This window comes from Lampetra fluviatilis, chromosome 74 (assembly GCF_964198595.1).
Source record: "Lampetra fluviatilis chromosome 74, kcLamFluv1.1, whole genome shotgun sequence".
NCBI classification, from domain to species: Eukaryota; Metazoa; Chordata; class Hyperoartia; order Petromyzontiformes; family Petromyzontidae; genus Lampetra; species Lampetra fluviatilis.
Genome location: NC_136348.1, coordinates 99,361 through 111,385, shown reverse-complemented (window position 1 = coordinate 111,385; position 12,025 = coordinate 99,361). Strand labels below are relative to the sequence as shown.

The 12,025-nt window shown below is 49.2% G+C and overlaps 1 protein-coding gene across 1 annotated transcript; it reads right to left on the bottom strand.

Moving 5' to 3' along the window:
* Positions 1 to 2,379: 2,379 nt before the first annotated feature.
* On the bottom strand, positions 2,380 to 9,703 carry LOC144953318 (uncharacterized). Its single transcript, XM_078883884.1, has 2 exons — positions 9,685 to 9,703; positions 2,380 to 5,788 (listed from the first exon to the last, which is right to left on the bottom strand). Exon 2 carries the CDS (start codon positions 5,734 to 5,736, stop codon positions 4,711 to 4,713), a length of 1,026 nt encoding a protein of 341 aa, XP_078740010.1. The 5' UTR covers positions 5,737 to 5,788; positions 9,685 to 9,703; the 3' UTR covers positions 2,380 to 4,710.
* Between the last annotated feature and the right edge of the window lie 2,322 nt (positions 9,704 to 12,025).

Genomic DNA, 12,025 nt, shown 5'->3' with positions numbered 1-12,025 from the left:
GAAGACAGGTTTACTTATGACGCCAGTTGTAATGTAGTAACTCGGCGGGAGACGACTTCACGGGTAGCACACTCTTTATTTCACCAACTTCGGTTCACGGGCGACTAACACCCACTGTAGTATCTCGGGTGACTAACACCCACTTGGTTACTCGGGTGACTAACACCCACTTGGTTACTCGGGTGACTAACACCCACTTAGCTACTCGGGTGACTAACACCCACTTGGTTACTCGGGTGACTAACACCCACTTAGCTACTCGGGTGACTAACACCCACTTGGTTACTCGGGTGACTAACACCCACTTAGCTACTCGGGTGACTAACACCCACTGAGCTACTCGGGTGACCAACACCCACTTAGCTACTCTGGCGACTAACGCCCACTGAGCTACTCGGGTGACCAACACCCACTTAGCTACTCGGGTGACCAACACCCACTTAGCTACTCTGGCGACTAACGCCAACTGAGCCACTCGGGTGACCAACACCCACTTAGCTACTCTGGCGACTAACGCCCACTGAGCTACTCGGGACACACCCTGCCGGGGTGTCCGTCTCGACTGTGGGTCCCCCAGTCCCGACCCACATGGGCGTCGGACCATGGGTCCCCCAGTCTCGCCTCCGAGCCACACAGGGCCCCGGTCCCTACAAGGACGGCGGGACTAGGGGTCTCGGGGCACTACGTCTTCAACTCCGTCTTCGATCTTCAACTGGTTAACAACCCCGAGTGCTCTCGCGCGTCCCCCTTTATACCCCACCCGCGGACGTCGCTGAGAGCACCCATCCTATTTGACCAATCACTGGGCGCTGGCTACGATCCTGTTTTCCCACATCTCAGCGCGCCTCACCACCCACGCCGCGCCGCCCCGTCATCCGTCACTCCGGCGTGCGCGTCCATACCACGCCCACAACGCGTGCCCAACCCCGCACCCCGTGCCGCCCCATGATCCATCACTGTCACAGTCGGCGCGCGTCAAAACCACCACTACACATGCATAAACATACATAAAAATGCAACAAAATACGCATTAACCAACTTACACTCATAATAAATGAGGAATAAAGATACATTTGTCGATCGAGTTGGGAGCTTGGAACGTAACTCCTATTTACATTCTTTATTAATGGAAATTAGTGTTCGATTAACACGATTTCACCTCCCTATAACATTTTCAAGAACGCATCATGGTAATCGGGAGCTGCCTGTACATACGTGCGTTGCTTAGGTTACAATTAGATCAACGTTAACGGCAGCAAAAGGTACTTGCTCAGGTTATGACCAGATAAACACGGTCCTAATAGCGAGTGATCAAAGTCTAGACTCTAGAGCTCAGTCAAGTAAGCAGGAATGTAAAACTATGGAGGTTGAACTTCCTTCACACCATACGTAGCCAACCATGCTAATGATCTCAGGTCTCCAAGACACCTGGTGGGCCTCACCTGGTAAAATAAAAAATATAAAAAAAAATGTGTTTACATGGCCAGGCAAGGTGCAGAGATCGCACACCCCAAAAAAATGGTTTAGGTTAGATCACGTAAATATAAATGTCATTAATCCACCACTACCCTACACAATTAGTCAAGTTCGTCACAAACAAAACGTGCCAATAAATTACGCCATTAGCACACTGGTGTTTTGTAGAGTAAACCCACATTTACAGTTTGAATACTGTGATATTTCAGGCAATTTTCCAGAATCGCACACTTGCAGGATTCAAAATGCCTTGTATAAGAACAAGCAGGGTTGCAGAAGTGGCAATGTTGCAATTCTGAGCTTGACTGGGGATAGGCACTTCGAGGTGTCTCCTGTTCCTGGTACTCTAGTTTAAGGTTGCACTCATTTACACATGTAGTGACTGGGAATGTCACTGTGGTGCTGGGCCTGCGAGGCCACGGCGGGATGTATCCTGTTGTGTGTACACCCCGGACACGTGGTGTAGTACCAGCCCTAGTGGGGGCTTGAGAGCCTTCGGGCAAGGGCGAGAGAGATTGAGAAGGTGGGCGGGGCGAGAGGCGGAGCCAGCCCCATCAAGCTTGAAGAAGCCTCCAGCTTGTGGTCCGGACCGGGATAGCGGAACCGTGTCTAGTTCTGCTGTAGCGTGGTTAGTTGGGTGGTCACCACCCGAGAGTGTGTTGTGTTAATAGCCTGGAGTATGTTGTGCAAATCGTTTAAATAAAACGTGTTGCTCCCTAAGACAACGTCTGCGACTCAGTTGGACTCACTACACACACACACAAAGTGATTGCCACAAATGAACCACAATACCTTGTTGATTTCATCAAGGTGCATAAACCACCATCACGCAAACTCCAGTCATCATCACAGCAGCAGCGTTTTTGGCTATGCAATAAAGATGGTCACCGCATCATGCGCTTTCAGATGCGTTTGTGTGGCCGTCTGGAACACTCTTCCTTCTGATATTAGGAAGCGACTGAAGCAATGCATTGTAAAAATTTTAATGAAACATTTTTTCCTTACAACTGCTTATTGTGTGATTAGCACGGTTGGCTATGTACGGTGCGAAAAAGGTTTAACGTAAATATATACATACTGACACTGTTACCATGTCCTGAGATCGAATCTCAGGCATCTACAGTCACTGGCACTGTCACAGTGCCCTTATTCACTCAATCACCCATCATCAGTCTCATCAGGCTTTGCTTGAATCCAAGCTGGTGAATTTACAAGTTTACAGGCAAGGACCCTCCACTTGAAGAGATGAACAAAACTAAAAACTAAACTTTTTATTTTATCATATAAGGCCCACTGAGCTATATAGCTCTTTGTCAAGAAGCAACCTGGCTATCAGAAATGATAGCTCAACGAAGTTGCCTATTATTCTCGAGGGAAAACCCGGAGGGCCCGGAGAAAAAACCACATGACTCGGGGAGAGATTTGCAAAAATAAACAGGCATTGTCAGCGTCAACCCACCACCTTCTGTATATCAGGTGAGGTCCTTAGCACATTGCCACCGTGGCGAGGAGACTTGTCATCCGCATATCAATTTTATTTATATTTTGGCACCCACTCTGTATATAGTTGTATGTTCTCCCCCTGTTCTGCATGGGTTTCCTCCGTGTTCTTGTGTTCCCCCTCCGAATAGCTAAATACAATACAGTAGAACCTCTGGTCACGACCATAATTCGTTCCATAACTTTGGTCGCAACCCGATTTGGTCGTGACTCGAACCTAATTTCCCCATTGGATTGTATATAAATACGATTAATCCATTCCAGACTCCAACGAACTGTATGTAAATATATTTTTTAAAGATTTTTAAGCACAAAATAGTTAATTATGCCATAGAATTCACAGTGTAATAGTAAACTAAATGTAAAAACATTGAATAACACTGAGAAAACCTTGAACAGAGAAAACTAACATTGCCGCGTCAAGGTTTAAAACAAGATGATTGTTTCGTCTGCTACATCAGTCGGTCGATTCTGAGAGAGAGAATATTCATATGAGCAATTCATGCTCCTATTGAAAGTAAGTTAACAGTAATATTTGGGTACAGTATTGTTTTTGGAAGCATTCAGGGTAATATCGTATGAACGTTTACTTCACCGCATCATCGTATGAATGATTCGAGAAGAGATTAACGGATTCTTATGTTAGCGATTTACGTACTCAATGGCTTGAATGAGGGGGGAGGGGTATGATTACACTTACAAAATAAATATCTTTCTAGGAATTTTATATAACAAAAGTTATATACATAACTGTTACGCTTTGTGTTGTGTGTAAACAAACAATGTAAAAACATTGTAAACAAACAACAGGAAATTTGGCGCTTACAAAAAAAAATGGCGCGGAAGGGGAAATCGGCCGCGGTCGTGTTTGATCGCCACCCGAGTTTGTGTTCATGACCAGATTAAAAAATTTTGTGAATTTTTTGGTCGTAACCCGATTTGGTCGTGGTCAGAAGTGAACGTGACCAGAGGTTCTACTGTAATAAAGATTCCCCCACACCCCCATGTAGCCTTTAACAGACAGTGCTGTTAGCTAGCACCTATGTAGGCCGGCATGGCACATAAGGGGGTGGGGGGTGGACAGCACCACACCGGAACACCTTTGTCTCTCTCGTGGCGATGTTTACACACTGCACCAGGCACTCATTTGAGGCTGAGTGGACCTTGGGGGGGCTCATGACTAGTTCAGTATAATCATCACTGGTGTTGACCGTGAGAGTGGGAATCGAACCAGGGTCGCCGGGTTCATAGCACTCCCCTACAGCAAAAAACACACAGATGCACAAACAGAATGCAACTGCCGTCAGTCAAACATGCTAACGCAGAATTTCCTGGCTAAATCGATAACCCTCACCACCATCATTACAGTCACCCACATCTCATCCTCAACATTACACGCATCCTCTCCAGTCTCTCCTCCACTTCGGTGGAAGGGACAGTTGCAGCGCTCGCTCATTCATTTGGGTGATACATTAGCGAGCCGTTAACGACCTCGCCCGGTATACAAGAAGTCGTGGGTTCTATCCAAACGCTGATGCCCGTATATATGGAGTTTGCATTTCTCTCTCGCCGTCATCATGTAGATTTTCTCTGGGGGCTCCAGTTTTTTTCCCTGCAATACATTTCCACGTGATAAGCCAGATGGTTTGGCTATCATTGATGGCCAGGTTGCTTTCGAAAAAAAGCTAAATAGCTCAGTGGGCCTTACTTTGTAAAACAAAAATAGTTTAATAGTTAAATGTATCCCCACGTGTCCGATGTCTCATCCTCCAGCTTCACGCCACCGCCGCCTTTACTGTCGCTTCTCGGGGACGTTGCATATTCCACCTTCACGCCCGGCCAAGTATCGAAGCTAGGCATTCTTCCTCCTCCTGCTCCTCCGCTCTCCCCGTTTTGTGCCGCGAGATCGGGGGGAGGACATCCCTTGTCGCTTTCGCTTCCCTCGTGCTCCTGCTTCACTATGACTGCCGACAGAGTGGACGAGAAGGGAGGGCTCCAGCCTCTGCATTCCCGTTCATGTGTGGAGCCTCCGAGTCGTTGCTGTTGCTCCGTTGGCCACGTTCCAGAGCCGGCGCTCCCTTCGGCTTGCCGGGTCGCGGTGACCCCCCGGCCACTCCTCCCACGCCTTTTCCTCCCCCCCTTCTTGGCGTGGCGGCTCCGATGGCGGTCGAGGTAGCGCGCGAGCGTGAACGTCTTGCCGCACGCGCTGCACTCGAACGGCCGGTCTGCCGCATGCGTCGCTCGGTGGCTTTTCAGGTAGCGCGCCTGCGCAAATGCCCGGCCGCAGGTGTCGCACTTGAAGGGCCTCTCGGCCGCATGCGTCGCCCGGTGCTTGTCCAGGTGGCCCGACTCGGAGAAAGCCCGGCCACAGGCATTGCACTCATAGGGCTTCTCACCTGTGTGCTTCCTCTCATGGATGCGGAGATTCCAGGCGGTCCCAAAGGCCTTGCCGCATAGGGCGCATGCGAAGGGCCTCTCACCCGTGTGTGTCCTCCGGTGCTTGTCGAGGTGGCCCGATTCGGAGAACGCCTTCCCGCAGGCATCGCACTTGAAGGGCTTCTCGCCCGTATGCTTCCTCTTGTGGTTCTGGAGGTTCCAGGAAGTCGTGAAGGTCTTTCCACAGGAGGCGCACGCGAAGGGCCTTTCGCCTGTGTGCGTCCTCTGGTGGATCGTCATGCTGCCCAGGTGATCTGTGCTGTAGGGACACAGCCCGCACTGGTGCCTCTTGGTGGCGGGCTGCGGTGAGCGACCGCGCTCCATGTGATAGACGCCGCGGAGAGGGGCTTGAGTGGCAGAGGGGGGAATGGGGAGGCTGCGGGCGGAAAAGAGCCACAAAACAGTCACCCCGCTTACTCGCTCACCCAATAACAACAGCTGTTAACCATTAACTGATGGGGTTATGTCACGAAGGCACTTGTGCCAGGCAAGATGCACCCTGAGGCCAAGTGAAGTGATGAAGGCTCGTTGCTGGCAGGTGACAGGATAGATCAAAGTGCCATGGATTGACTGAGATGACTGGCAGATGGACCACCTGTGCTCCCTACTGTGCCAACTTGCCATGTATTAGATGCCCAGCGCTCCGCTCGTTGCTGCGAGCATTGCTCCTCCACCCTCCACTGTTGCTGAAAGGTGAATGCCTTCAATTGCCTAGATGCGTCCTTTACAGAGGCCAATACTGACCATGCAAAGCTCCAAATCCTCCTGTACTATACCTGCCCATCTCTTCTCTCACCCATGCCATGCCCGTTTAGCTCCGGGAAGCTGCTTGGGGAATGCGGTGACTGGGCATGCGGGCTACATGGTCCAGCCAACGAAGCCTTACCTGACGGAGGAGCTCACTGCTGGGACTGTATCAAGATCATTCAAGGATCTGCGAGCTCTTCACACAATCCATTTTTGTAAAGCCAGGTTGGATCATAGGCAAGCCAGCATAAATGTTTTAAACCGGTTCAGATTTTCCTTTAAATGGCTCCACGCTTTGCAAGCATTAAGGGAGGGCATAACTATGGAGCAAAAGCCCAGATAGCTTCCAAAGTGTTATGCAGGTGATGAAAAGATGCTACTTAACTGATTTGGGGGACCTCTGCTGCCAAACCAAAGTTAGTCAAAAGCAAACTACCCAAGGTGCATAGGCACACTATCCTGGCATCGATCAGCCTCCCATTGTATCTGTACCAGATGGAAATTCCTCTGGTACAGCCATAGAAAGATTCTCGAACTACAGTTGATCATCGATTATCCGGCATGCGATTATCTGGGTTAAAATGTTATCCAGTGGTCCCGAGCCAATCCGGCGGAACCGGAAAAAAACGCTCCAAAGGTTGTACCAGTCTGGCGATCGGCACCACGTGTGGGACAAAATAAGTGGCTATGCTTGATTTCAGTGTGAAATATTATATACAGTGCATTATACACCACATACAACTTAAACAATGAAAATACTGCACGTATACAGTGTCCGCGTGCGGTTTATCCGATTTGCAGATTAATCGTGCACCTGATATTTTTACATGAATAAATAACTTGTGGATTTTCCCTTAAGTCCAAATAAAACATCTAAAAACAGTAATACATTGTTCTTCTTGGTTCTTTCGGTAAAGTCACGTAGAAGGGAAGTAATACAATAATAAAAATAAAACATAATAAAACAATTCTCACGACGTTTCGGCCACAACGCAAGCAGCCGTCCTCAGGCGAAGAATGAGAACATTATCAAGCTAGGAGCTTATATAGGTGTAGACCTTAGAGTCGCGGCATCTCTTCAGAAAGGTGAGAGACTCGATTAGCTGAGCCTTCTTATCCCGGAGCTTGTTGAAGGATCTCAAAGTTATGTGGAAACCCTCCCCGTAGAGGCGGTTAAATTTCGATTTAAAGCTTTCGTGACTGCAGGGATTCATCTTCTTGGTTCTTTCGGTAAAGTCACGTAGAAGGGAAGTAATAAAATAATAAAAATAAAACATAATAAAACAATTCTCACGACGTTTCGGCCACAACGCAAGCAGCCGTCCTCAGGCGAAGAATGAGAACATTATCAAGCTAGGAGCTTATATAGGTGTAGACCTTAGAGTCGCGGCATCTCTTCAGAAAGGTGAGAGACTCGATTAGCTGAGCCTTTTTATCCCGGAGCTTGTTGAAGGATCTCAAAGTTATGTGGAAACCCTCCCCGTAGAGGCGGTTAAATTTCGATTTAAAGCTTTCGTGACTGCAGGGATTCATCTTCTTGGTTCTTTCGGTAAAGTCACGTAGAAGGGAAGTAATAAAATAATAAAAATAAAACATAATAAAACAATTCTCACGACGTTTCGGCCACAACGCAAGCAGCCGTCCTCAGGCGAAGAATGAGAACATTATCAAGCTAGGAGCTTATATAGGTGTAGACCTTAGAGTCGCGGCATCTCTTCAGAAAGGTGAGAGACTCGATTAGCTGAGCCTTCTTATCCCGGAGCTTGTTGAAGGATCTCAAAGTTATGTGGAAACCCTCCCCGTAGAGGCGGTTAAATTTCGATTTAAAGCTTTCGTGACTGCAGGGATTCATCTTCTTGGTTCTTTCGGTAAAGTCACGTAGAAGGGAAGTAATAAAATAATAAAAATAAAACATAATAAAACAATTCTCACGACGTTTCGGCCACAACGCAAGCAGCCGTCCTCAGGCGAAGAATGAGAACATTATCAAGCTAGGAGCTTATATAGGTGTAGACCTTAGAGTCGCGGCATCTCTTCAGAAAGGTGAGAGACTCGATTAGCTGAGCCTTCTTATCCCGGAGCTTGTTGAAGGATCTCAAAGTTATGTGGAAACCCTCCCCGTAGAGGCGGTTAAATTTCGATTTAAAGCTTTCGTGACTGCAGGGATTCATCTTCTTGGTTCTTTCGGTAAAGTCACGTAGAAGGGAAGTAATAAAATAATAAAAATAAAACATAATAAAACAATTCTCACGACGTTTCGGCCACAACGCAAGCAGCCGTCCTCAGGCGAAGAATGAGAACATTATCAAGCTAGGAGCTTATATAGGTGTAGACCTTAGAGTCGCGGCATCTCTTCAGAAAGGTGAGAGACTCGATTAGCTGTTGTCGGAAATATTTATTACAAGCGCATAAGCTGACCAAATTTGTGCTCCATTTAATCCGAAATATATGTGATCACCTAACAGTATAGTAGTTGCATATATTTACAACAGTGGGCAGTTTGATATATTTTGATTGGCTTGGCTCTGCTATCCACTTAGGGTGCAGAGTCTTCTGAGCGCAGGAAATTGTTATCACTTTTTCATGGACTTTTCTAATAAAACAAGATCAATACATTCTTTACCAACAATTTTAATTTTGTTCATTAATAAACTAGACTTAAATTAAACATAATGTATACCTATTGTAGTGATTTTTGGTTCAGGGTAAAATTTATATTTTTGGATTATCCGCAATTTTTAATTATCAGCGGCCATCCTCCCCATCATTAACACAGATTATCGAGTCTTCTGGACACATTTTTCATGACTAACTAGAGTAATAAAAAATATATGTTCAAAATTGTAGGAGTCAGATGACATCCCTGTCTCACCAAGGTGAACAGGAAAAGGCTTCGACTCCCAGCCATGCAGCTTTACCCAGTCCTTAATGATTGTGAGCAGAGAGTCAAGGACCTGGAAAGCATAAAGAACAACCCATTGCCAATGGGGAAACCATGAAACGGCACACAAGGGGTTTGGTGTTCAGCACCATACCCGGCCACCTTTGTATCCCCAGTGATATATCCACATCACAACAGGTATGCATTTTTAGCTGAGCCAAACTTGGCAACCCCAGAACTGGTTTAAATATTTGTCACTATTGGCCGCAAGTGGGAATCGAACTCTGGACGTTGGGTTAATAGGGCAGTGCGCTAACCGCTAAACTACAGCTCCCCACCCACCCAACCACCAACCCACCCAACCATCAACCCACCCAACCACCAACCCACCCAACCATCCACCCAACCAACCATGCACCCACACCCCCATCCATTCACCCACTCATACCCCCACTCACTCACCCAAGCACCCCCACACTCAGCAACCCATCCAACTTCTCACTCACCCACCCACCCACAACTACCCACAACTACCCACAACTACCCACTCACACCTTCATTCACCATCTCACCCACACAACAACTGCCATTCGCCACTAAGTGGCTGTGACGTCACCACGACGCTTGTGCCAGGCCATGTGCACCTCGAGGCCACGTGAAGTGTCGAACGCCCGCTGGCAGGAGGTCACGGGCAGACCGAGGTGCCACGGGTCTACTGACTGAGATGACCGAGATGACTGGCTGATGCACCACCTGTGCACCCTACTGTGCCAACTTGCTGTGCTTTAGCCACCCGGCGCTCCACTCGTTGTTTTGAGCGTCGCTCCTCTGCCCTCCGTTGTTGTTGGAGGGCGACTGCCTCCAACTGCCCAGTAGCATCCTTCACGAGCCTCCTCCATTGAGGCTGATCTTGACACCGCTGGTACCAGTCATCGGCAAGTCCACTCAGCTCCACGTCCTTCTGTACCACATCACTCCATCTCTTCTCTAGCCCGTGCCGTGCCCGTTTAGCCCCCTCGATCCGGCCGAACAAAAGCTGTTGAGGCATGCGGTGGCTGGGCATGTGGGTTACATGACCCAGCCAATGCAGCCTTGCCTGCCGGAGGAGCTCACCGATTGGACTTTGCCCAGATCTTTGCAAGATTTTTTGAGCTCTTACACAATCCAGCCTGGTTAAACCCAGGATGGATCATAGGCAGGCCAGCTTAAATGTTTCTAACTGGCGAAGATGCTCCATTAGGGGGGTCCACGTTTCGCAAGCGTAGAGAAGGGAGGGAATAACCGTGGCCGAGAAGACCTTAAGCTTCGTGCAGAGCGACAAATCAGGCAGCTTCCACACAGCGTTATGCAACCGATGAAATTATATTGCCGCTCGACTGATTCGGAGTGAGACCTCCGCTGCCAAACCGGAGCCGGTCATGAGCACGCTGCCCAGGTATGGGAAACTCTCCACTCTCTCTACTACTGCCCCATCACCGATTGGGAGTTGTGGGGGTGGAATGTCCGATGGTACAAAATACCCAGGCAGGTGCTTAGTTTTGGTGGGGCTGATGGTAAGGCCCCACCTCTTAGTGGCACGCTCCAGTCTCAGCAGTAGCATCCCCAACTCCTCCTCTGAATGAGCAGCTATTACCAAATCATCGACATACATAACGTGGTTGACCAATAGAGAGCCATCCCTTGATCGCACCCGGGCATCGATCAGCCTCCCATTATATCTGTACCAAATGGAACTTCCCCCGGTACAGCTTCACGAACTATGTGGTCAAAATAGATGTTAAATAATGTGGGAGCCAGAGGACATCCCTGTCGCACCCCAAGGTGTACAGGAAAAGGCTCTGACTCCCGGCCACGTAGTTTTACCCGGGCCCGCTCACCATCATGAAGTTCCTTAATGATCGTGAGCAGAGGGTCAGGGACTCCGAAAGCACGAAGAACAACCCAGAGCCCAGGCCTACTGATGGTATCATAGGCCTTGACCAGGTCAATAAAGCAGAGATGTAGGTCTTGTTGGAATTCCCTACACCTCTGCTGTAGCAGACGGACAGAAAATATGGCATCTGTGCAGGACCGCCCTTTCCTGAAACGACCCACTCACCCACCCACTCACCCATCCACCTACCCACTCACTCAAACACCCACCCACCCACAAACCCACCCATTCATCCACCAAACCAACCATCCACCCAGTCACTCACCCACCCACTCAGAAACTCACCCACCCACTCACTCACAAACTCACCCACCCATTCATCCACCAACTCAACCATCCACCCAGTCACCCACTCACCCACACAGCCACCCACCCACCCACTCACCCCACCCATTCACCCACCAACCCACCGACCCATCCACTTACCCACCAATCCAACCACTCACCCACCCACCCACTCACCCATCCACTCACCCACCCATCCAGTCACTCACAAACTCACCCACCCATTCATCCACTAACTCAACCATCCACCCAGTCACTCACCCACCCACTCACAAACTCACCCACGCATTCATCCACCAACTCAACCATCCACCCAGTCACTCACCCACTCACTCACCCACTCACCCAAACAGCACATCCACCACCACCCACCCACTCACAAACCCATCCACCCACTCACGCACCCATCCACCGACTCACCCACCCACCCACTCACCCATCCACCCACCCACTCAACCACGCACCCACCCACCCAGTCACTCACAAACTCACCCACCCATTCATCCACTAAATCAACCATCCACCCAGTCACTCACCCACCCACTCACAAACGCACCCACCCATTCATCCACCAACTTAACCATCCACCCAGTCACTCACCCACTCACTCACCCAAACAGCCACTCAGCCACCCACCCACCCAGTCACCCACCGACCCAACGACCCATCCACTTACCCACCAATCCACCCACTCACCCATTCACTCACCCATCCACCTACCTACTCACTCAAACACCCACCCACCCACAAACCCACCCATTCATCCA

Coding starts and splice junctions, on each gene's coding strand:
- LOC144953318 (XM_078883884.1), bottom strand. CDS start 5,736: ATGGAGCGCGGTCGCTCACCGCAGCCCGCCACCAAGAGGCACCAGTGC.